General features: G+C 57.4%; 5 protein-coding genes across 5 annotated transcripts; 2 read left to right on the top strand and 3 right to left on the bottom strand.

Annotated features, from left to right (window-relative positions):
- Positions 1 to 569: 569 nt before the first annotated feature.
- On the bottom strand, positions 570 to 2,791 carry GLRG_04561 (Ppx/GppA phosphatase; the record flags this gene model as incomplete). The annotated part of the gene is made up of 3 exons (XM_008095246.1): positions 570 to 765; positions 866 to 2,431; positions 2,685 to 2,791. The coding sequence occupies 3 exons, from the start codon at positions 2,789 to 2,791 to the stop codon at positions 570 to 572; spliced, it is 1,869 nt and encodes a 622-aa protein (XP_008093437.1).
- Positions 2,792 to 4,591: 1,800 nt separating this feature from the next.
- On the bottom strand, positions 4,592 to 5,972 carry GLRG_04560 (uncharacterized protein; the record flags this gene model as incomplete). Its single annotated transcript, XM_008095245.1, has 2 exons — positions 4,592 to 5,592; positions 5,648 to 5,972. 2 exons carry the CDS (start codon positions 5,970 to 5,972, stop codon positions 4,592 to 4,594), a joined length of 1,326 nt encoding a protein of 441 aa, XP_008093436.1.
- Positions 5,973 to 11,228: 5,256 nt separating this feature from the next.
- On the top strand, positions 11,229 to 13,169 carry GLRG_04559 (uncharacterized protein; the record flags this gene model as incomplete). The annotated part of the gene is made up of 1 exon (XM_008095244.1): positions 11,229 to 13,169. The coding sequence occupies one exon, from the start codon at positions 11,229 to 11,231 to the stop codon at positions 13,167 to 13,169; it is 1,941 nt and encodes a 646-aa protein (XP_008093435.1).
- Positions 13,170 to 19,628: 6,459 nt separating this feature from the next.
- Positions 19,629 to 20,363, top strand: GLRG_04558 (uncharacterized protein; the record flags this gene model as incomplete). Its single annotated transcript, XM_008095243.1, has 2 exons — positions 19,629 to 19,839; positions 19,960 to 20,363. The coding sequence occupies 2 exons, from the start codon at positions 19,629 to 19,631 to the stop codon at positions 20,361 to 20,363; spliced, it is 615 nt and encodes a 204-aa protein (XP_008093434.1).
- A 202-nt stretch (positions 20,364 to 20,565) lies between these two features.
- Positions 20,566 to 21,627, bottom strand: GLRG_04557 (uncharacterized protein; the record flags this gene model as incomplete). Its single annotated transcript, XM_008095242.1, has 2 exons — positions 20,566 to 21,520; positions 21,572 to 21,627. 2 exons carry the CDS (start codon positions 21,625 to 21,627, stop codon positions 20,566 to 20,568), a joined length of 1,011 nt encoding a protein of 336 aa, XP_008093433.1.
- Positions 21,628 to 25,416: the final 3,789 nt, after the last annotated feature.

Genomic DNA, 25,416 nt, shown 5'->3' with positions numbered 1-25,416 from the left:
GTCCCTCAACTCCCGATGCCGCGTCTCCGCGCCCGGAGGCCGTGAAAGCGGGGACACGGCGGCCGCGTTCCCAGTGGGAGTGGGCACATCCGGGGCCGGGCACGCCAGACGTCTTCCTGAAGCCCGGTTTTCATGGCCACGTATGAAACAATAATAATAGTAATAAAAATAAGGCTAAGCGAAGTAGACGAGGCAGCTCCATAGATACCAAAATGTTTCCAGCAAAGCACCGACAAGGCTTGTTTGCTATTATTCGCTGGCTTGAATCTGGCCCGCGGCGCTCGTCAGCACAGCGCGATGAACCACCGACATCGGACCTGGACACATCTGGCCATGACTATCGTCACGCACACACGCACACACACACTCAGCCGAAGCCAGATCAAAAAGCAGGCAACGTGCGACTCTTTCCCGATTCAATGGGGACTCAAGGCGGAAGGGGGAAATGCCAACTCCATTTGCTACATGCCACAGAAACGGACCAGAAAAAGGATACCACCGGGGAAAGAAAGGAGGAGCGGGGAGGGGGGAGGAGGGGGTATATTCATGAGATCGTCCCGAGTCATAAACTACTTCATTTCCTGAATCCGGACCGTGACCTTCTTGTCCGGCCTCGTGCCGTCCTTGCGCTTCTTCCCGACGTACGACAGCCGGCCCTTGACGTCCTCCGGGTCGATGCCCACCGCGGCGCCGGCCGTCACATGGACCGTCAGCTCGATGCTCGCCCTCTTCTTCTCGGGGTCCACGGTCTGCGTGGCCTCGAACCTGGAGGTCTCGCCGTTAGCGCACGCTCGCATGCTCGCCTCTCCGCATCAACACGGTCCGCTCTCCGTCCCGAAGAAAGAAAGAAGAAGAAAAAACATACCTCAAAGTCGACTCGAGCTCCTCGACGCTCTTGGGCCAGGCCGGCACCAGGTCGACCATGACGGCCGCCACGGCGCCCAGGTACTCGGCCCAGAAGACGCTCTCCTGCCTCGCCTCGGCGACGAGGCCCTTCAGGTTCCCGTACAGCTGCACGTCGATCGGGCCCAGGTTCGAACCCCACCGCGCGCACGTCGTCAGCCCCAGCACCGCGCGCGCGAGGTGTGTCAGCCCCGGTGCGCTGGGGTCCCGCGTGACGGCCTCGTGCAGCGCGTACGACGCGTTGGCGTCGTCGTCCTCGCCCTGGTGGATCCAGACCTGCCGCGCGAACAGCGGGCCCAGCCCCAGCGAGAAGACGGTCGGCGTCCGCGAGATGTCGACATTGACGGGCACCGCGCCGTACAGCGTCCGCAGCACCGCCTGCGCGACTGCCATGTCGCCCTTGCCGCCCCCGGCCCCGCCCGCGTCCTCGTGGCCCTGGATCGGGAAACCGGCGAGCGCCTCGAGCGGGTTGCTCTCCCGCACGCTCTTGGGCAGCTTCATCAGCAGCGCGCCGTCGCGGTTCGAGCCCCCGCAGAAGGTCACGGTGCGCAGGTGCGGCACGGTGCGGATGAAGGCCTCGACGACTTCGATGATGGCCGGGAACTGCTGCCGCCGCCGCTTCGACATGCCGTAGATCTTGCCCTCGTGCTCGCTGTTGACGCGCCGCATCTTCTCCGTCTGCTTGAAGAAGTCGCCCGTCACCGTGTAGGTGCCCACTGACGGGAGCGGGTACGGCTGGATCGGGTCGTTGTGCTGCAGCATGCACCCGTAGCCCCGGAACCCGCCACCGCAGAGGTATGCGTCGATACCGCCCGCGACGGGGCCGGCGCTGGTCCCCGCGCCGTTCGTGGTCGGCGCCGCCGTCGCCGAGGCCTCGTGTTCCGCCTTGGCCTGCGCGAGCACCGGGAACTTGTCGCACAGCTTCGCAAAGGCGCTCTGCATGCTCGCGTTGAGCCTCTGCTTCTCCTGCGCGCGCACCTCCTCCGGCTGCCCCTCGAGGACGCGGATCAGCCGCGCCGCGCCAAAGGGCATGCTCTCCCCCGCCAGGGCTGCAGCGATTTCGTAGTCGGGCAGCCGCGTGTCGACCCAGGTCATCTGCACGGACCCGCCGCCGAGGTCGAGGAATAGGCCGCCGCGCGAGATGTCGACGAAGGCGGAGCGTGAGCCCATGACGGCGCCGAACAGGGTTTCGACCTCGGGGGCCAGGACGTGGACGCCAATGTCGGCGGCCTCACGGATGGCAGTAAGCATCTCGCGGGCGTTGGCGGCGCGGCGCATGGCCTCAGTGGCGAGGACGGAGAAGTGGGCGGGCGGGACGCCGTAGGAGACGGCGATGCGGCGGAAGCGGGCGAGGGTGCGGGCGACCTGGGCGATGGTCTCGGCGGGGAACATCATGGGCTCGGAGCCGGCGCCGGGGGAGACGTTGAGAGCATCGAAGAGGGAGATGCCGGCGCGCTCGCGGTAGATGGGCCGGAGGAGACGGGTCTGGGGTGGGGTGAGATCCGAGATGGAGAAGCGGATGCCGTTGCTGCGGGATGGGGTGTTACGTCAGTCTGGAGGCGTTCTGCCTGGTCGAGGATCAATGGCAAGCATTGCGACACATCAAAGTCATTAAGCACGTTCAAGCATGTCGAGGGACCGGAGCGATAGGGCTGAATAAAGCAAGACGTGATGCCCACCCGATTTCTGATAGAAACCGTGAAGGTGACGTCCGGAGACGGAGGGGGGAAAAAAGAAACGAAAAGGAAAACCCCGATGTGAAGGAAACCGCGTCGACTGACCTGCCCATATCAACGAGCGCATATAGGTGATTGGTGCCTGCGGGGTCCCATCTTGGCAGCAGCTGCTCAAAATTGTCGAGCGTTATGATGTCAGAGCTCGAAGCCATGGCCGGCGTGGTGGAGGCCGAGTCGAGGTCGTGGGGGAAGGGGAAGAGGGAGGGGGGGAACAGGAGGGGTAGTATTTTGTCCTCAAAGCAGTCGTTGTGCAGAAAAGGATTTCCACGGGGGTCGGCTGCCGACATATATCTCTTCGCTTTTCTTCTTTTGCCTCCGCCTTCTTCTTCTTCTTCCGCCTGGCGCCTCTTCTTAAAAAGTTGCTTGTTTCCGATGCGCGTGCGCTTGTGCGTGTGGGTATGCGTGTGCCGCAGGGATGGGATATGTATGCGAGGTGGGCAAGGTAAGGCAGGGCAACAGAAGGGGGAAAGCGTGAGATAGAGAGCGAGAGCGAGAGCAAGAGAGAGAGAGAGAGAGAGAGAGAGAGAGAGAGAGAGAGAGAGACAGGATGATGAAATTACCCGGGATGCTGACAGAGACGCTGATAGTGTCGTTGGGTGTGAGGGGAAATCTACGTAAACGGAACCTGTTGCGTGTGAGGTGTGGATTATTGGATACTCGGCGACGGGCACCCAAGAAACCAGCGTAGCTGTGGATTTACCTAATAATCTTGCATCCACAGTGAGTGAGAGAGAGTGTGTGTCTGTGAGAGAGTAAGAGAGTGAATCTTTCCAGAGTTGCGTGAGGAGCAGTGCGTCTCCCGTCGGCTTGATATAACCTCTTGGCACTCTTTTGGTCTTCAACAGTGAGTCGAGAAGGCTTCTTGGTAAGCATGTCATGTGCAACACAGAGGGACACTGTCCGGACTGTGAAGCAAAATGAAATCTCACCTCGCCAGTAACACATAGAATGGGGTGGTGGTGGTGGTGGTGGTGGTGGGGGGGGAAGCCCGCACCGAACACATCTTACACACTAGCTTCTGTGAGCCCTTGGGGGGGCTCGACCTTCCAAGTCGGCTTTAGGCAACCAATCCGTCGTCCCCCCCCCGCTCTTACTCATCTTATCTCTCACAACTCCTCGACTCTTGCATTTCAATGCCGTCTACTTAGGCATCATAGACATGCGCCCGATATTCCGCCTCCGTATGCCGCACCGCTTCGCTCTATCATCGCGACCCCAGGCCCCGGGGATGACCGCCTAGAGCCGCTCAGTGCCGGCGCGTGACGGAAACTGCTGGTCGATGCATGGCCTAGGCAAGATGCATCTCTGGCTGCAGTTGGACGCATCCCTCCCATGCGGGTTGGCCTCGGTTGCAGCCCACCTGCATATTCGCTTGCCCGCTCGTCGCTGACGGCCAAGCTGCTTCATAGAGTCGATTGAGGGGCAGAGTCTCATCAATAAGCCTGCTCCGCTGTGCGAGCATGTTGATTCTGGTTCATTTGCCGCCGCCGCCGCCGCCGCTGTTGCTGCCTCGTCCTCAGTCACACATTCTGCTTCCTCTACCGATTCGGCGACGAGAGAATACCAATGAATGAGGTTCCAACCTACTCCGATAATGGCGCTTCACCCGCCCGGCGGCGCGGGGCTCACACGCCAAGCCAAGGCCTGCGCAGAGTCACGACGAGTCGGCTCCGAAAGGTGAGGGGTTACCACGCCTGACACGATAGGCGACATGTCGCCAAGAGCCGTGTTGAACGTCAGACATCGAGATGCCTGGCCACTGATGTATGTGCACAAAAGACTCCAAGGCGATATGTGACATGCGACAACCTAATATGGCATTCCTTGCATGCAGATGGTACGTGACAGACGCCCGTCAAAATCAAACGTAAGCATTAAGGCACTTAATTCTCTAGACCCAAACTCCGCGTGGCATGCTTATTGCTCCATGAGCATTCGTCTCTCCCATCCGGTCAAGGCCATGTCGTTGCTGCCAAGGCGAACGCGTTCACATGTTTCCCATACAAAGTAGTGTAGTCATCACGCCACGCAACTCGCCCGGTAGAATCTGGTTCCGTGCCGAGCGGGCCCTTCCCCAAGCCGTACGACCGCCTCAGAGCTAAGTTCCACGCGAACGCGCTCGCACTCACGCCTGCCACCAGTCCAGCCCGCAGCATGATCTCGTAGTCGACCAGGCCTCGTTGGTCCCAGGTGAGCTCCCCCAGAGCCGCTTGCTCATCCTCGTCCAGTATGTCCAGCTTGGTCACGACCGTAGTGTTGAAGTCCTTGGCGCGGCTGACAAAGGCCGTGACGTTGTCCTTGGTGGCGCCCGTGGCGAGGAACGCGACCTTGGATTCGGACTCCAATATGAAATCGAGGTAATGGGCAGCCTGCGAAGGGTAGTCCGGGTATTTGTCGTCAACATTCTCCTCCGTGCGCAGGTGGATGCCCACGAAGCTCTCTGGGTGATACCGCCTGCGCGGGTCGAGGTTGAGCCCGAAGCGGGATCCGAGGGTGAAGAGCGCCGACGCCGCAAGCCGTCGAGCGTCCGGGCGGACGCGGAGCATACGCCCAAAAGACGATGCCACCGAGTGCCCGTCCCCCGCTACCTGCCACGTCCATTGGGTACGTTTCAAATGGACGCGGAACGGGTTTGTCCTGTCCTTGACAGGCACCTTCTCGTTGACGAAGCGGTGGAAGCTATGATGCCACGTCTCTGGCGCAGCTATCACGGTTCCGTTCACCCAGTCGTTATTGGTATCCCCAATGTTGAATTGTAGAGCATTCGAAGCCTCTGGGACGTCGTAGAGGTCGTTCAGTGACTCGTACACCTTCATCTGTGGGCAGTACGTCGTGAGCACGTGGTGCAAATGGTCCACATCGAAATAGTAGTCGAGAGGCACACCGGTCAACCCGTTGACGGTTTTGATGTCATCTTCAGAACGAGAGATGATTCGAGGCAATACCAACGCGGCTGTGACCTGTCAGAACCGGCCAGATAAGATGACGACGGCGGAGTAGGCTCTTACCTCCCGCCTCGATTGAGAAGCGGATGCAGTGCAGATGGGCATTGCGTACCTCGCCAACGCCCCCAGCAACTTCATCGCAGCTCATCAACAACCCCGGTGTCCATTCCTTGCTGGCACACAGAGTCGCGATGGCGGCGCCGTTGAATTGACCATCGATCTCGTGCTCGAGGAAGTCTTTGATAAAAAGCTCCCTTTGGTTGCGGAACACTCGAGTGACGGCATGGATGTGCTGTCGGTTTAGGCCTGTATACCATAGTGACCAGAGTAACAGAAGGAGCGGACCCGCGAGCTTCGCAATCTGGGACATTGACGAAAAAGCGATCATGATGGGCTCGTCGATGCAGTCTGGCTGCTGTGATGCGTAGGTGGTGGGAGGAGCATTTTCTTGACGACGAGGAAAGGCACCATCAGAAAAGATGGCCAGCTCCCAAGGGTGACACAAGTGGAATGTCAAGCTTCATAGCCAGCTGGACGAGCCAGGAATGTGGCGTCTATCTGTCGTCTTCGGGTTGGCGTAGCGTGAATCGACTTCTATGGAAGGGATGGGATTGGCAATAGCGCGCCCAGTAGGCTGCCAGCCTGGCAGCCATTATTATCCTAGACGTTTTCGACAGCGGCTCGGAGGCCTTGGCTATACCCACCCGGCGAACTCTTCTGATGTTTGCGGCAAGTTGCGACTTGCGGCCAGTCTACCTTCGTGTCATAAGCTAGTCGCCTAGGAGCCTCTCAGTGTGTCAGTGTCCACTAGGGGAGCACGCTAATGTGAGCTCGAGTCGCATCCAAACTCGCCCTGGCTACAGTGAAGATTACCGGTCGAATGCGAGTGCGATCTTGAGATTCCACGGTTCCTGAAGTCGGAAGCCGCGACGCAGATTTGTAACTTCGTGGGCTATGGGCTCCACTCTGCTCGGTTGGCGTTTCGAGATATTGAGGCATCAGCGGTGCACGCTTTCGTCCCGGGATGCCACGACGCCCCTCCGTACTTTCTTTCCATCATCATGTGCATCCAGTCGTAATTTCGGATGGCAGATGGCCAGAGTGAGCCATAGCGCCGTTCGTTGTGCAATGGTGCCTGGGCTCATCGACGAGCACCATCTGATCACGTCGTTGAAGATACCTACCAGCTCGAGGTGAAGCAACGTCGACGTGGTCCGGGGATGCACCGTACTGCGGCAGGCCACATTCGGGATCATGCTGCTTGGATCTCGCAGCAGACAACCGAGCGGCACCATGCAGTGCGCTCGCAAGAAGGAAACACGCGCGCGCTGATTGGCGACGGCGGACCGTCCCATGGTTCCTCAGGGTTGGTGTAACAGTAGGCGGTTGTCAAGTGCCTGCGGGACGGCCGTTTTGTTTGACTCGGGCGGGCGTGTAATCGTTTGAACGGGAGCGAACTCTTTAGTCTGGGAGGTGCGATGTCAAACTAGAGTGGGATGGGAGCTGGGGCATTAAGATTGCCGATGCCATCGAAAGTGGCTGAACTTCAGAGACGGACGAAATCAAACCGGGGGTATCCTGTCATCAAGCGGCGGCGTCCCCAAGACTAGGAGGGAGAGAGAACGTGGACGTCGCATGAATCCTACTGTTCTTGCAGCGATGCATCCTAGCCGACTCAGCTGCAGCGTTGCTGCAAACTTGCTGATCCCAGAGGGGAGCCCTCCTGTCATTTCTCTGAGCAGAGAGTGGTCAAAGGTGAAAGAAGCCGTGGGGGAGGTTCACGGCAGCCGGCACACTAAAAGGCATGCTTGCAGCTGACATGCCATTCGATCAAGGTCGACGGTGACCAGTTAAGAATGTACACACACCACCAGCACTCACCGCATCGCGGCTCCATCGTCGTGCAGACCGAAGCAGGCATACGCAGCTGGCCAATACGCCATGCTGTGCGTAGATTGGTCCGAGATACAGCGATCCGGGAACAGGGAAGAGAGGAAGCAGAGGGACGTAACACAACGCAAAGGCAGTGCGATTCGTGTTGGCATTAGCATGCTTGTGGAGTCTATTCGGTGTTAGTCTCAGCCAGCACGGTGTTTAAGTGTGGTCTGTATCCGTACCGAGATGCGAAGTAGAATGGCTTGAGCCCGGGATCAACATTCCATCCCGCCGTCAATGCCAAACAAGAAGAGATCGGACTTTCCTCGTCCGGAGGCAGGTCTTGGTTCGTAGTTCATGGTTCATAATAGGGTGGGGGGAGAGGGGTGAGGAGGAGAAGGGAGGGGGGAAGGTGGGTGCCAGATGCAAGACGGCGGCGGCCTTTGGACAGTTCAAAGTCTGGGAAATGCTGTGTTCTGTTCATGTCACCCTCCCCCGCGCGCCTGAGCACAACCGCAGGCCCTCGATCCTGGCATCACATCTTCATGCCCTCTGTCTGGTCCAGACTCTGGAGGTACCTAGGTACGGAGGTACTTTTACCTAGCAGCTCTTTCCAGAAGTTAGCCCGTAGGGGTAGCGTGGAAAGAGCGTTCGGTGCTGAAGGGTACGACATGCGGGGATGGGACTTTCCCAATCCAGAACAGCCAGGATCTGGCGGTTCAAGGACAAGTCTAGAAAGAGCTTTGATACGATCCTTCCAATTAAAAAACCAGGAAACCGCCATTCGACCCGCATCACTGCATGTGACCCACATATCATAACGCGTAACAACGCGTCACGATCACGTCCACAACGCGTCTATTTCCCACTTCACACACCTCATGCTGTCCTGTCCTGCCCTGGATGTTGAGGTTCAGAATTTTCCACATCACTTCGTCTCCATCTCTCTTCCCCCCCTCTCTCTCGTGCACGGAGCGCAGTAAAGTCAGTTTCAGCCGTCGGCCTTTTGTTGGAACACCCCCACCAATACCGTACGGAGTACGCCTTTCTTGAATGAACGTCACCGCCCACAATCGCTGTCCGTACCCGTCGCACTCACCTCGACTGTCACCGGCCACATGCAACGCCTCACCTGGTTACTCACCTCTACCGGCATTCGTCCTCTCCTCTTCAACTTGACCCTCTATAGCTGTGGCCGCACCCTAACAAAACCACGCTTCGGATTCGCTCGCCCCCAAACATTACACTCTTTGAAATCTGCTATCAACTAGTTATTCGACCTTTTCATTCATCTTGAACATCACCCGTCCTGAACACTACCAACCATTGCCCACCCAGACATTCAACTTGTGGCTTGTTAGCGACGCAATCGCTGCACGTCCGGACACTGTTCGTCCAAAGACCGACCGTCCGGCGCACAAATAAGCTTGGTAGCTGCAGGCGCAGAAACCAGCCTCCTCCGTTTCTCGGCCCCGGCCGCAAACAACCGAGCGCGAGCCATTGGACAGTACACTCTGCCTGCGGACAGGACGGCTGCCAGCCGCAACAACAATCACGGCAGGGCAAACGCGCCCTACCCGAGAGGGACACAGAGCAAGAAGCTGCACCCGGGCAGCATCGTCTGGTCGCTTTTCTCACCGCCCCGCCAAAGCAAGCCAGATATCTGGTCGTCTGAAAACCGACGCACCTTGCCATTGCTTGCTTGCTCGGGCTCGCAGCCTGTCTTGCGCGGCGGCTTGTTAGGTCGTTCGCTGGATCGGCCAGACTACGATCGACTCCTCTGGTCACGACTCTAGCTTGTTTTCTGCGGCACCTGCTGCATCGCGCGACGACCAAGTAGGGCCAGTAGTCGTGTTGGCGTTGTTGATAGTTCCGTGACAGATCCGGGGGGCCTGCTGTGACTGCTTTGCCTCGGCCAACCCCTGCCCTAGTTCTGCGTGCTTCCCAGACTTCACACGCGTTGTACCTTGCCTTGCATACTACGTAGTAGGCCTGGCGAACGGTCGAACCCACCAACGGGCGACCAGAAGTCCTTGTTTTGCTTTGCTTTGCTTTCTCGGCTCGCTCGCTCGTCCGGACCTCGTCGTTCGCTGCCCCCCCATGGTCCTGTCGTGTCCGCTGACTGGCTACACCACACACAGCACAGCGTGTTCGGAGTGCATGCGCCTACTGCAAACACAACCACCCATCCTCAGGTATGTACCTAGGTAGTTTACGTCGCCGACCAGGCCCCCTGAAGGTCACTTCTGGAACCCTGGTGAAGAAGAGAGGAGGAGTCTTGCAAAAGCCACGACTTCATCCGGACCCAGTCTCAGAGGAGGTTGACAGCAGACCCCTCTCCAGGGCGCTTCCCACACCACGCACCTCACCGCACATCGCATCTTCAGGGTCTTCGTTGCAAAAACAAGACCACGCACACCCGGCACTCCACTCTGCTGCTACATGCGCTGGCGAGCCTTCTTTCTGGACTGACTTGTCTCGAGGCGCTACAGGCGTGTCCGTCAGTCACAAAACGCTCCACTGTTAGTCGCCTTGGACGGCTCGACTAGGTTCCCTTGGGTTTAGCCGGGGTGGGGGATTCTAGCGTGCTCAACCGCCGTCCGCCGACCGCTGTGCAACAACACCCCCCTCCCCCGGTCACAAACCACCACACCCTCCTGTGACTGCAACTGCCCGGGGGGGTTCAAGCGAGCGAGGGTTCGTCGGTTCACCCGAACTTCTGGTGAGGTACTTTCGGCGTCCAACGGCCTATCGACTCTTTTCCCACTGCAACCCTCAGGCACGACCGCAGGCTCAGGCGCAGGCACAACGGTTTTCTTTTCCCAGTCGTATCCTGCCTGCGTCTCGCCCTGTCCCGGCTCTACAAGCAAGGTTCGCGCCACCCGCTCTCCTCTTCTCCACCCGCCTACCGTCGCTGGACCTTGCCATACATACTACACCGGTGTCCGCCTCAACCCAGTCCTCTCGGGTCTTCCTTCTCCCACCTCTCCTCTTCAACCACAGTCGTTCCTTTTCGCAAACATCAGCCGTCCTCCGGTGGTGGGGGCTGCGCTGCGATTTCCTCCAACAATACCCGTGTTCACGAGCCATCCACCACCAGTAACAAATATCGACATCTTTTGTTTGTCCGACCCCTGGCTCGTTGCGACGACCCTTTTCCTTGGTCCTTCCCCCGATATTGCGCTCACGACCCCTCTCCCGATATCTACGACCCTATCCACGAACCTATTTACGACCACTGGAACGAACCGACGAATACGGCACAGACGACACCGCCGGTTTCTTTTTCTGTATCCATTCGACTATTGTCTTAACCCAAGCGCTGTGGAGTAGTCGGACGAATCTCGAACCCAGCCAAGCCCGCCGCGTACCCGATTCGCTTCAGATTGAGCGCATCATACCAACTGTCGCAATTTGCCTCGGCCGTAGCCGACCAAATCCGAGACTTGTTATTTTTATTTTACACATTGGGCATTTTGCGCCTCACGCCAAAAACCTCTGCCCCCAACTCTCGCAAGATCGGCATTGGCTTCGGTCGAAGTCTTTTGAGGCTTGGAGACCCTACGCGCGCTACTTTCTCACTCATCTGGAGGGTCAGGATTCCTGCCTGTCTCAAACTTGACACCGCAAAAGACGAGTGAAAGGATCGCGTCGCCTTTGTCCTTGGGCAAACCACCGTAGTCCGACCCCCAAGCGCGGAACTCCGTTACGATTGGAATCTCGTACGCGAGGTAATCGCATTCCCAAGACCTTCTTGTTGCCGCACAAGATGAACCCTCAACATTCCGGAGCGGCTACTCTGCCAAAAGGCTTCCGCTTCCACGATCTGGACCATCAGAACCCCAAAACGCCGGAGCCTTTTGCCACGAATGAGGAGCTGCAGCCACCCTCTCCGCCGCGTCCACGGTTGAGATTGAAAAGACGCGTCGCATCCAGCCTCGCCGCCCCTACCTCCCAGTTCCTCGCGTCGGTCGCTGCTGCCGATGTGCCAATCCCTAGCATCGAAGAGCCGGAGTCCTCTGGCGCAAACAAGCAGATTTCCAGCATGACATATCCAGTCATCCACAACCTCGGGGACCTGGATGGCCTTGGATTTCAGAAGCTTCGCGGCAGACGTTTTTCTCCACCCCGAACACCAGCACCCGGCGCCGCGCCTTCGCTTTCGCCTCAACGCTATCCCAACTGGTCCATCGACTCTGCCTTCAGTAGCGGCGAGTCAACGCCCGAGTTCGAGTCCAGCCGGCCATCCACTGCACGGTCCACCCAAACCAGCGCGTCCATCTTCAGCCGCTTCTCCCTAATGTCTGACGATCTGGAGTGCATCAGTCCCGAGACCGACGCATCGGACCACATTAAGCAATCCTTCTTTGACAGTTTTGATGAGCCTGCCGACCCTCCACCCAAGCCCAAGTCGAAGAGGCGGAAGGCTCCTTGGACAAAGGCCATGAGCGATCATCTCTGGGCTACCTACCTCACGTATCTGCAAGACCCCAAGGTCACACCATTCCGCACCGGCAAAAGCTGCATCCCTCCCCACGGCGTGTGCCTCCGCGTTGCAAGGGAAGCGAAGAGGAGTTGGCGAGGCCCCAAAGGCGGAAGAAAGTCGCTGAACCCAAAGAGCGGGAGCAACACGCCAACCGTCGAGACTTGTACCTTTCTCCAGTGGCCACATACTTGTGCGGCCACTCGAGCGCATCTGAGGGAGCTGTGTAAGTTGAAAGCGGCCTCGTCGTCGGCCCGGACATCCCGGTTTCTCGCCAACAGCCCGACGCCTTTCGGCAGGACGGCGGCCAGGTTCTGGAACCGCAGGTCCACTCCGGCTCGGTCCCCTTCCGTCTTCGCGGCGCATGACATGTCCATGTCGCTCACCCTTAGCACTTCAGAAGCTATGCAGCCTCAAGGTCCTCTGGCACAGCTCACAAAGTCGAGCCCCGAACTTGCTCAGGAGCCCATGACGGAACCGTTCCCTCTACTAGCAGTAGAGGCCGACAAGCTGGGCATCCCTCTGGGTGAACGCCCGCGGCTCGGGTCGCCGTTCATGGCCAAGAGCTATGGGCCCAGCTCGACCGGCGCGTTGGCTGCTGCCGCGTCCTCGATGCCGCAAAGGCAGAATCAGAGCCTCGGCCGCAGACGCACTCTCCAGTCGCCGGCGCGTCTGACGAGAAGCCGGTCCAACACGCAGAAGCGCGTCGGGAGACCCAGACAGGGGTCGCATGAGCCAAGAAAGACGAAGCGGCCCAGTCTCGTCTCGGATCTTTGGATCGAGCCCATGCCCTCTGAAGCCCTGCCCAAGACACCACTTGAACCGGATGTCGAGTTTAGCTCGACAGACAACCATTCGCGCGATGATCTCTTCGTGCCTCGGACAAATCTCGCTGGACTCTTTACGGCGCCCATGCGGATACCCTCCTCCAGATCCCAGCTATCGGATTCATCCGATCCGTTCTTGGCCCCGCCCAATGCGCCACCTCCGAGACTGGGATCGCCGTTTCCTGGGTCCAACACCAGCTTTTCGTTTCCAAGTCGGCTCACGCAGCCAGGGGGGCTTGATCACGGTACCATCCGTCCCTTTGCCACAGTTCAACAGTCGGGTGACGGCGGCTCGGCGCCTCCCCGCAACCTGGCTGACCGATTGGCCTACATTGACGAACGTCTTCGGGACTTGAGACGGCGTGACACCAACCGGCGCCGATCCGAATCCCCATTTTAGTGAATGCCTTTCTTTGCTGTTTTCTTTTGTACATGCTGCTACGCCCATTATTGTCTCACGACTCATGAGTTCATGCAAGTCACCTGCCCGATACCCACGTGGCTTGACTCCCGCAAGGACATGCCCCTCGACCGGTACATAGACGACAGCCCGCTTTGATGACGACCCCCGACATTATTTTCCTTGCTTCACTTCTTTCGAACACATCTGCTTCACATACCGAAAGGAGGAGACACTCCCGGCTTGGAGGACTAATACCCGCTTGGTTTGAGATGGTGTGTGAAATGGACAATGTTTCCTTTGTTGCTCTTTTTCATGGCTGTCGATTCGTCGCAGCCCGGCTTCTTGCTATGAGAACCATGACGACGGAGATGATGAAACGACATTCGATGAGAAGGTCTGATATATTATGTATCTACCGGCGACCGGGCCTCGACTGGGGTTCCGGGACATTTACTGAGAAGGCTCCTCGAAGAGAGGAGACGTGAGTGGAACAGAGAACGTACGAGTGAGTGAGAGAGAGAGAGAGAGAGAGATTTATCGGTGTGAACCAGAAGACAGGACAATCGTTTTTTAGACGAATGGATATGACCTTTGGGAAAATTTGCGTTTCGGCACAACTGCTCTTCCGTGAGACGCACTTGACGTCAGTCGACGCGGGCCCTTGCCGCCAAATGTCTGGTTTCGTCGCGTCGTGCCGTCCTCTCATGAGAGCTGACTGACTTACATGTGTCTTGACCCGACACGCGAGAAAGCGTGAGAGAAAATCCTTCTGATGACGACGAACCGCGTGCGAACCGCGTCCGACACGCGCCAATTCGCTGGTCTTTGCATATGGTGATTCGACGCGGTGAGGGGGGGCAGCTGCCAAGTAAAGGAGACTGGGCCTATCAGCGCGAGGAGCGAAGACGCGGGACGCGGCGATGGACGGCTGAGGTTGTGTAACGTAAGACGAGGACGGCCACGTCGGACGCGAGCAGCCGATGAGGTGCATATCAAAGCCCGGAGGGGATAAGCAAGGGAGGGTCAGATCAGACAAGCGCATCGGGAGAGAGACGGTCAGCTTCTGCCTCGACTTCCCGAGATATACTCTGTGGAGGAGTCATGATGCAAAAGAAGACTCGGTCTCGGGTGCTGTTCAAGATGCCGGCTCGAGTTTCGTGCAGATGCTGGCCGTGGGGTAGGGATGAACTTTGGGGAATGTAATGTGATTGGGGGCGGGGGCTGAAGACACAGATTGGGAGGGGCGATGCTCATGTGACGAAAGCCGGCTCAGGCGAGAGTCCGAGGTCGTTTTGCGTCGAGGGTTACGCCGCGTAATGAGTGAGGCCGGGGAGTGCATTCCTGGGCGGTTGCTCTCTCTCTCTCTCTCTCTCTCTCTCTCTCTCCCCGAGCGAACTGCCGGACTGTGCGTGCCCGCGACTCGGCCGAGATGCCATTTCTCACGATGTGTGTTTTTTTTCTTTTCTTTTTGTAACAATCATCGGGGCAACGGGGTCTCGTCTCTTGAGGGGGAGAGAGGGTGGGGAATGCCAGCTCGGGAATGGATTGGATCCCCGCTGATCTCCGGATCGTATTTCCCTTTTCTTGTCGTAGCCATCGTATCGGTCAGGGCTGCGGCTCATCTTAATATCCCACGTGGTTTCAAGCCTCTTTGTAAATTAATTTTCATTCTAGGGTTCTTACTCTCTCTCTCTCACGCAGTACCACAAAGCCTTAGCCGTCCGGGGTCTATGAAAAGACGTGTGCTAGAGGCTATCGTGCTCTTGTAAACGTTCCCACTATCCGCCTTAGATTAGCTGCTTTGTATAAATATCGCGTCGTTGGGGAAGTCCGCACCTCGACGTGACATGGGCCATTCTCACTGGTATGCCGGAGAATCACTGGATCAACCAGAGATGTGACAGCGTCCACGTAAATGATTCTCGCCCAATACAGGGCAACCGCCTCACCTAGGCAAGGAGCAACGGAAGACAGGCCTGGACGTATTACCAATAAAGGAGCAACTGGAGATGGCCGCCGGGGGCGGGACGTGTTTGCCGTGCGATTGAAAGTGCAATGAACTGAGCGATATCGCCCCTCCTTACACCATCAACTATAGTTTTACACGCATTTGTATACTATTAAGCTTTTGGGTTGACACATATGCGTGCTCATCTACGAAAGGTGAATACATCTGGCCCGAGGTACACTACAGTTATTAAAATGTCAAGCGGAAGAGGCCGGCACCCAACACCATACTAACGGCGACAGGGAATCCAGCCTGGAGCATAATCGTCTCTCTCTCTCTCTCTCTCTCTCTCTCTCTCTCTCTCTCTCTCTCTCTCTCTCTCTGCCCCAGACGGGATATGAATTTGGAATGTTCAGCAGCCTCATGTCACGCGTTCAGCTCCCGATGAGGCACCCCCCATATTCTCTATGGCTTGATGCGGAACGGTGGCCGGGCGAAGGTGGAAAACTGCCAGGAATTTCGGTAGCATTTCACGGCGGTTCGGGGAAACCGGGTGGCCGGATATCAGTTCCAGAGCCAAAAAAGGTCCCGTTACTTCTCGCCTGCTCTTCCTCCGACATCATGGACGATTTCCCCTAGAAAAATTGGAATGAAATGAGATACGGCTTCCCCCCCTGGACGTCTCGAGCGGGCAATGGCACCGGGGGCGTGGTTTAAGCTTCGAGGCTGGGACGCCGGGACGCCGCCGCCGCCACAAGGCGAGGCGAGACCCGCGACCCACCGCTACCGGACACGCACGCCGGCGTCGGTCCTTGGAATGTGTAAATGATTGTGGTATGTTGATTATTTACAGGACCAGAGGGGGGGCTGAAAAGGTATATTGATCAATCTGTTGGGGGGGTTCTTTTCTTTTTTTCTTTTTGTCGTTGGGTCCTTCATAGTATTGTACAGCCTTGCTGGGTAAAAACATTGTTTCGCTGTTTCACGGGCCCGCTGGGACCAACAGGCCCCTCCTCCAGCATGTCCCGTCCGAGCGCCCTCCTCCCCCCAGACTTGAGATCTGCAGGTTTAGCGAAGTGGCCGTATTCTGACAGCGCTGATCGCTCACCGTGGCTGGAAGAACAGCTCCAGCGCTTTGGGTGGGGGCTCTCTCGATTGGTGCCAGCAATGTACGGATACGAATGCGTGCCTTCGATCCTCCGGGGCCGGGCCGGGCCAATGGGACGTGGCAGCACATCATTAGGCCGTTCCTCCTTCCTGGGGTCCGGAGAAGGATTGGGGGGGGGGGGGGGTTCCTCAGCTAACTACATTGTACGTAGCAGGCTCCATTTCGCCCGGCTTTGGTGTTGAGAAAGGGAGCCAGGGAGAGAGACGCGCAAGAGCGAACCGGACCTGCACATTCGTATTGACGTTTGACACTGGCATTGGCACTGATGTTTGGCGGGGAAGGGGACGGATTGTCTCTGTCGTCCGCCGCCCCTTGCAGCACAGCGCAGCAGTGCGACTGGGCGCGGACCGATCGTCAGACCGGCTGCGTCGCGCTTGTTCGGATCCGTCGTCTAACCTACGTCTCTGCCCCCCTCCCCCGGTGAAGGGGAAACCAGAGCCGGCACTTTGGGGACGAGGGTGAGACAAATGTCGACATGAGGCGTGGGGTAGACGAGTAGAACGGGGAAAGTCCCGGTCCCCTTCCTCTCACTCTTTCGCCGCAAGTATTGGGATAGTCGGTAGGTGTTGGATCCCGAGGGAGCCGGCCGAGATTGTGGTGGTCCTTCCCCACCCTTTCCTTTCTCTCGACCCCACGGCGCCTTCTCGAGATGGGAGACATCGTCGCCTCCTGTCCATGATCTCATCTCGGCAAAGGCCGGCGGACGGACAGGGGGCAGAAGACGATACGAAAATAAAACAACACCAAGGCTTATTTTAGATGATCCGAGCGGTCCCGTCCTGCATTACCTATAGGGGGGGGGGGATGAGAGGGAAGGGTTCACTTCTTTAGTCCCTCCCCACCCCGTTTGCGCTACGCTCGTATATCTCGACTAGCCCTATGAGAGCACAAGAGCTCATTTCCCCTTTGGGGAGAGATGAGAGTGGTCTGGGCTCTTCTCCGAGGGCTGTTGAAAGTCGCTCCGCAACATCCGGCGGGGTGGGGGAAGCAAGTCCGCGTTGCGCATGTGCAAGGGGGGGGGCGTTGCGGTCCCTTCTCCCTTTTCTTCTGCTTGCCTTTTCTTTCTTCCGGTAAGATTGTGGGGAGGGCGGGGGGGGGGAATCTCAATCGTGAGACCGGTCACCGATCTGGCCGCCGCACCGCCGCCGCCTCGACCGCGTTTCCTTTTCATTTGACCTCTGAGACGAAGAGGAGGGAAGCAATACCGGGACAACGGGAGAACGCAAAGAGGGAGGGGGGTGTCCACGCACGGTTTGATTTCCGGCACCAGGTGATGACAAGATGGCACGGCGCGGCGCCGACACCAAACCAGACGGAGTGCCTCTACGCGGATGTCAGTCGATGCCGTCCGTCCCCTCCGAGGAGCAGTCGGGGGGGTCCCCCGTCATGACGATGTCGATGCCGAGATAAGGAGAAGACCCGGCAAAAGCCAAGCCGCACACCCAATTTAGCAACTTTCCGTTTGACTCGAGTAGATCTGCCCCCCATTCCCCTTCTCCTCTTGTCTCGTACCCGTCAAGCTGGGGTGCGTTCGGCAGAGGCTGCGCAAAGAAGAGAGACACGGGGCGTCCCCAGGGCTGAGCCTATCTTCCTGTATCTCCTCCCCCGACCTTGCCTTTGGGATCCGAAGACGCACCACTGCCAAGTATCCTTACCCGTGGGAGTCCGGTTTCTCCCCAGTCGTGTCGAGCTTTTTTTATTGCTCCCGGATCGAGACTGCGGTACACCCGGTCCATCCCGGGCCCCCCATCTTCGTACAGCAAAACCGAAACCAAAACCCAAGGAGGAACCCCCCCCAGAAGTATGTACGATGTAGAATCCAAAACCGAGCTAGGTAGACACGCAGCAAATCACCGGCACGGGACCCCGAACCTTATGCCTAAACTAAACGAGGGGAGGGGGGGGGGGGGGGTTGTTACTAGGTAGTGTGCCGCGTAGCCTGTGGGCATGTAAGATGGGACGATGAAGATGAAGAAAACAACAGGACCCGAGAAACCTCCCCCAAGGCCCACACAAGCATTCCGCCCGGGCTATGTACCCCGGTAGCAATAAACAATAGTCCCCCATCACGGCCAACCCAAACTACCTTGGCTACCTACCAGATGCCCGCCGACCTAACCAGCTCCAACCTTGACTCCAACTGTCTGCTTGCAAGAGAGAGAGGGAGAGAGAGAGAGTTCGGCGGCCCGGGTCTCTCCACCTCCTCGGGCTACGAGACGCCGCTTCGGGGTGGCAACAACGTTGGCTTTTCATTTTATGTTCGGAGAATCCCTTTGGGCACCAGCAAGGGGGGCGGAGGGCCGTAGAACTAAAGGGCCAAGCAAACCCGGAATGGTCCAAGACAAGAAGGAGAAACAAGGAAAATAGGAACTAGGTAAGCAGGCCTTCCCAAGGGATCCCGTAGGGGGGAGGGGGCAGCCACAGGTATTGGTGCCCCCCCTCCAAGAGAGGTCAGCCCGCCTAAAGGCCAAAGCGGTATCAACCAGGTGCCACAGGCCACACACCACCCAAGCACACATACAGTACACACACATAGGCACATGCAGAACACCTAGACCTTACTCGCGACCTAGGTAGCTTAGGTACCTGACACACACCAGCTGAGAGCTGAAGAGCTAGGCTAGCCGTACCGAACGAAGCTTCCCCAGCGCAAGGGGTCGCTTGTATTCTTGTATTCTCTCGTACCACACACAGAGTTACAACACACACCACACACATATGCGCCGCCCGCGCGCACCGGCCGTCTCATTCAACGTCAGACCAAATGGTCCTTCTTCGCCCGGCTTTGCTGACCCTTTCCTTATTCCTTCTAAACCACCATCCCCCCCCCCCCCCCCCCTCCTCTTCAAAAGAAAACGGTATATTATCGTGAGGAACCGCACACACACCCGTTTTTAAACCATTTTCCTCTTCGCTCCCCTCCCCTTCTCGCCTTCGTCTCCGTCGCCCCGTCTCCTTCTGTGCGCCTCGCTTACCGACGACGCCGAAGAAAACCCTCCAGTCTCGTGCTTCCGTGCTACATACAGCGTTGGGTTCCCAGCCTAATTAATATCCCCCCCAACTCTCTCGCCGTGCGACCTTCCACCGTCCTGCCTATATCTAGGATTCCAAAAGCAGCTCTTGTCGGAAAAGAGGGAAATCATCACGGCGTCATCGCCCCTTTTTATAAGAGAGAAAATACACAAGTCGAGGTATTCCGCCAACAAACGTATGTATTAGCGTTGTATTTGGGGGGCGGGCAACGACAAAACCGGCCATCATCCCCCTGGGGTATCTGAACTATTTACAATAAAGAAGAAGAAGAAGAAGAAAAAAGAAAAGAAAAAAAAAAAGAGAAAGAATGGCTCGTCTGAGCTTCGTCATCATCCATGTCCTCCTATCCCTCGCCGCGTCGGCCGCCGCCGTGCCCGATGACGAACGGCAACTGTCCGGGACCGACTGCTCCGCCATCCGGGCCCCGGCCGCCCTGACCTGGCTCCTGCAGGACCAACCCTTTGAGCGGGAGGACCCGTCCGCCTTCTTCTACGTCAACCAGGATATTGACGCCTCTGGTAAGGACTCTCACACACACAAATCCTCGGCAGCCTTCCCTGCCTTTTTCCTCCCATCCCCATCCCTCTCTCCTCTTTCACTTTGACAAATGAGATGGATTGCTCAAAAACGTGTTGTAGGAAACAAAGCGAACAGGGTCGCGCAGCTCATCACCTTTCGCGGCGTCCAGGACCGGGAACCGGCCGACTGCAGGCTCCTCTTCGCCATGCCCGACGACGCCGAGAGCTGGGAGCTGATCCAGCACGAGGGCAGCCCCACCATGCGCGTGTTCCGCATACCGGGCGATGACGACGACGCCGTCCAGCAAAAGACGAATCCCCTCGGCGTCTTCCAGGTCCGGCCGGGCACGCAAGCCATCCACCTCGGCCGGTGCGACGGCGGCGGCAGCTTCGTCTTCGAGCTCGCCAACCCCGGGCGCAGCCGCGTCGCGTTCCGCCAGACGTCCAAGCCCGACGACGGCTTCGGCGTCTTCATGGCCACCGGATGCCCCATCCCCAGGAGGGCGATGTCAGAGGACCTCTGAGACAAGAAGGGCAGCCGAAGTACGAGCCGGAAGAAAAGAAAATAGAATCTGGGGAGATTTCGGTTGTCGGTTGTTGTTGCTGTTGTTGTGAATGCTTCTTTTTTTTTTTGGTGTTTGGTGGTTATGTTGGCCGAACTAGGTGGGCATATTCCCCCCACCGGTAAAGAAGAAGAAAAAAAAGGTCGACGACGCCCCAACCCACTCAGAATACCTGCCCTGCGTGAGCCGTGCTCATGTGGTGTAGCAGCTGCGGCGCGTCGCGGCCGTGGTGGTGGCGGCTCGGCGTCGGTGCGAGCTCCATGACCAGCGGCACCAGGAGGAAGTTATCCAGCTCCCTGCTGGCCGTGGTGTGGGGGCACCTCCGCTCGCCGACGGCCGCGCGGTGGCTATGGAACGAGCATTGCCTGAAACCAAACTGCCTCTCCTCGTTGCGGAGCTTGTTGGCCGGGATCCGCAGCTGCGGGTTCTTGATGCGCGTGTCGAGCTTGCTCGACTTCATCTTGCGCAGGTGCGACGTGTACTCGGCGGCGAAGTCGGGGAACCTCTCAAACATCTCTCGGAACCGCTCGAGCCCGCCCTCCTCCCTCATCGACGAGGGGCCCCCAGCGATGGACCAGGCGACCATGGCCACCGTCCACCGCCGGAGCCGAATCGACGTCTCGGCGTCGCACTGCTCGTACACGAACTGAACGAACCGCGGCGTGACGTCCCAGTCGCAGCGCAGGTAAATGTCCTGCAGCCCGTCCATGGCCAAGTCCTGCAGGTGGTGCATGCCGAGTTCGGCGGCGAAGATATGGAGGCGGACTAGCGCCCAGTGCAAACGCTGGGAGGGAACACCCGGGGCGTCGCTGACGAGGGTGATCTTGTCGTCGAGGTGTCGTCGGAACCCGTCGGGTTGGTGGAGCCAGACGACGAAGAGCTCGAACATGGAGGCCGACTCGTCCGGGAGGTGGATGGTCGACTTTTGCTGCGGCAGCCATACGGGCACCGGCGACTGGTTGGACGATACCTTGACGAGGCCGGCCGGTTTGGCGTCCAGCTTGTTCTCGAAGAAGGGGGCGGCGTTGCTGAGTTTCTGCTTGTCGACCCGAAACTCCTTCGTCCTCTCTCCGCGGCCGACGATCACACGAGCAAGGTCGTCATTGTCGGGTGATGATCTGAAATGGTCAGGCCTCGTCCAGACTGTGTTTTTTCAGAAGGGAACTTACACGGTAGATCCCGAAGGCTTGTGGAAGATGGCCTGTGGTCTAGCCATGGGAGCCATTGTGAAAATAGTGTGTGTTCCAGCACGTGGGTATATGAGCCAGCTCTGTTGTTTACGGAATAAAGCAGATATTAGTCACACCAAGAGAACCCCGGATCCAAGGATACCGAAGAAGAAGAATAAAAAAAATATCACAGACGAAAGGGCCGTCGAGCGCGTTTACTGCAAATCACTCTCCCAGAGAGCTTGAGAAAGGGAAGAAAGGGGGAGGGTCAGAACCAGCCCGAAAGGGAACCAGAGGAGGCTTCCCATTATGAATTGCTTCAAGCCCCCCCCGTAGTGCGACTCCAGCAGGGCAGAGCTGCGGCGGGCATGGGGGGTGCCCAATGTACGCCGCTAACACGAAGTCCCCAATGCTGTATGCCAAGCACAGTAGGTGAATAAGCTTATACGGGACACGAGATGTTAAGCCAGTTTCAGAAATGAGGGTAATGATGCACGCCTATGCATGGTACCAGCCCGGGGGAAGGGGCTTTGCTGGGGCTTGTCGGGAGTTGCTGGGACTGTTTACTGTGGGCATCGTCAGCTTAACAGACGGCTGCTATGGGGGACAACGATTCACGTCGTCAAAGGCGAGATGATGTCGCTTGGGGGTGGGCAGGGGTGGTGGTTTCAAAACATCATGTCAAACGCACTGAGTGCAGTGGTGTGGGAATCGTGCCGCGCGACGAGCTCCTCAACACCTCAGGTACCAGGGGTTGTTGGCTGCGATATTGCGGGCCATGGGTCGTAGCAGAAGCTTGGGAGCTGCTTAAATGTGGCTGATATAGGGCAGGGGTACCAGCTGCGCGGGTGTACTTCGTAGTGTATTCGTACCAATTCCTGATGATCCCGATGGCTGGGCCCTGCCAGGAGAGGCCTTGCCTATGCAGCGATCTACTGCTTCGCCGAGGCCCAGAGTCGCAATCGATGGTTGAGCGAGATGTCTGTTCCTCTTTTTTTCTGGGAAGCCAATTCGGCGCGTACCGGGCATTCTGGCACCCCACACACAGCGACTCGAACCACGGTATGCTACCGGTAATCTCCTATTTTAAGTGACGTTATTGAAAAAAAAGAAAAAACCCCCACGGTCAATGGGGTTCCGACTAGCCGAGCACGTTGTGCGGAAACAAGAGGGAGGTGTCTTGGTTGGGGATCGTCGTTCCCCGCCGTCAGTTTGCGACACATGGAGACAAGCTAAGGAACGCTGCGGTAACACGATGTTTGGGGGTGCCACAGCTCCGGGTTATATCTCGGGGGAAGTCGCACTGGCGGGCCCCTCGTCATCGAGGTTGTCCTTTGACTTTCCCGGCATCGACGAGTGATCATATGGCTGACGATGCGACGGGGAAAAGGTCATTGTAAATGGTGGTGTCTTGATGCTCAAAGCCCAATGCTCGACACTCAATGTTCGACACCCGATGCCCGATGTTCAGTGCTCGGCGCCCAGCAGCATTGGCTGCCACCCTCCAACGCGTTGAGAGCTCGACGGCTGCGCCGCCGCGTTGTCTGTCGCGCGACGTTGCGTTCCGTCTGATGATGCTTGGATCGTCGGGGCAGTGCAGTGTAGCCCGCTTGGAAAATCCCGAAGCTCGGCGGGATGAAAGACGGGATGTTAAGGGCTAGGGAGCTATATCGCCATGTCGCGACCATGTTCAGTCGGGTTTCAACCGTCAAGTCGATGGGGAGGGGAGCTGGAAGTTGGCGAGGTGGTAGGAAAAAGTGAAGGCCCGTATGCGTGTACGTATTCGAAGCTGCGCACTCGGAGACTTGAAACCGGGGCCTCGACTGGTCGGGTGTCCCGAAAGAATAGAAGATAAAATATAAAAAGAAGAAGTCTAAAACGGCGCTGGAGAGGCGGGGCTCAGGATGATGCACGCACGGGGCGTCCGGTGGTCATTCCTTTTCACAGAGCCCATGGTCCTTCTCCACCTGCAATATCGGTGCCTGCTGGCTCCGATGTACGGTGATGGAGATTGGCAAGTGGTGGAGTTGTTGTTATTGGAGCCTTGTGAGGGGAAAACTTGAGCTTCGAGAAACGAGACCCATTTCAAGGGAAAGAACCGGGGAGCGAAGGGGGGCGGGGCCCTTCTTCGCTGATTCTGCGCGCATTTTGCCTTTTTTTCATGCTTCAGCATGAATGGCAATAACGCTTGCCCCATCTCCCATTGATCCAGACCCAGGTTATGACGGGCCCGGGCTCTGGGCTGTGGGACATCTTCCAGTCATCACGCCCACGACTGCCCCAGAAACCAAAAAATACCGCCCTGCTTCGGTTCGTGTTGTATTATCACGCAAGGGGGGGGGCACCGACGGTGATGTTGAAAACAGTTTGACGTCGAGAAACTTCCGCAACGATGAATCGAGCGACGCGCAGTGTTCGAGACCGTCATGGTGCGATCCGTCAGGAGGTACCAAGACAGAGCAATGAGCGGTGACAACTGGCGGATAGGGCCATGATTGGGTATCGTCGATGAGGAAATCAGGGAGAAGGCTGCACGGGAGGCTTGGAGATGGCCCTCCTCAGGATGCTCTCTCTGGTTGCAATCCCATCATCGCCTCGGCTGAACGACACGATGTCATCGTCTCCAATTAGGGAGGCAAGAAGAGTGTGAGAAGGGTAAGACATTGCTGACCGCTATAGTCGGCGGCGGCGGCGGCGGCAGCAGCAGCAGTATCGCAACACAACATGGATCATTTCCTCAACAAAGCGTGACCATTGTGACAACTCAGACAGGCTAGCAAAACGGCGGAGGAGGGGTGTCGTTGAGCTCGACAACGTGCTCGAGTAAGGGAGGTGATCGGCAAGTGAGATACAGTTGGTTAGCTCTGGATAACGCCCCTGATTCGGATGGCTTGCTGCAAAAAATATTGGTCAGAAACCCTTCTTACGTGGGAGGTGAGGTACTTGGAGTTTCCCTTAGTAGAACTCTCTCTACTATCATCTACCGCGTACCTACCTAGATAAGAATAACATTCTGTTTAACATACAACAGGACCGAAACCTAGGCAACTTCTCTTTTCCTGCGCAGTAGTTATACAAAGCCTCATAGGGTTCTAATGATAATGGCTACAAGATAATCGTTATCCAAGTTCAGCACATTTTCGGTAGCTCTCAATTGGAAGACGGCGGTACATGAGTCAGCTAGGCTTATAATCACCTATTTGCGCTGATCGAAAGAAAGGTCACGTGGTATGCAGGTTCCAAGTTGTCGCCTTACCTACCTACCTATTCGGGAGACCACCCCAATTGAATACGTACGATGTATCTCAGTACAATCAAGTTGCCCCTCCCCAAGTGCACGGACGACGGCGACGACGACGAGCCCCAGGTAGAATCAATATTTTCAATCTCGACGTAGAGGATGGTTGAGAGAGGCAGCAACGATCCGGACAAGTTCTAGTTACCTGGTACCTGAGGCCCATGGAATTTCATCTTGACTCGGACGACGATGCCAAAGAACTTGAGGGAGAAACAGAGAAAGAAAAAAGAAAGAAAAAAAAAACCCATAGAAAGACAGAAAGGGTAAAAGAGAGGAAAGCGCGTTCCCCCACCGCGCACACCGCCCTTCCATATCAAGGCAGGCTGTCCCCTGCGTTCCTGACGCTCTGTGAGCCAATGGGAAGCTGACTTCCCCTCCGTGCTATGTTCGCGCTCCCGTCTATAGTTTGACTTTTATTCTTTATTTATTTTTTTGTACGCGATATGGTCAGTGATTATGCTGACTTCTCACCAATCCCATCTGAAGGCATCCCTCGGACCTCCCTTACCGAGGTGGGTAGGTGCAAGAATCACCTTCTCATGCGAGG

Source organism: Colletotrichum graminicola (genome assembly GCF_000149035.1).
Source record: "Colletotrichum graminicola M1.001 genomic scaffold supercont1.14, whole genome shotgun sequence".
Classification (NCBI taxonomy): Eukaryota; Fungi; Ascomycota; class Sordariomycetes; order Glomerellales; family Glomerellaceae; genus Colletotrichum; species Colletotrichum graminicola.
This window is presented reverse-complemented; position numbering and strand designations above follow the sequence as displayed.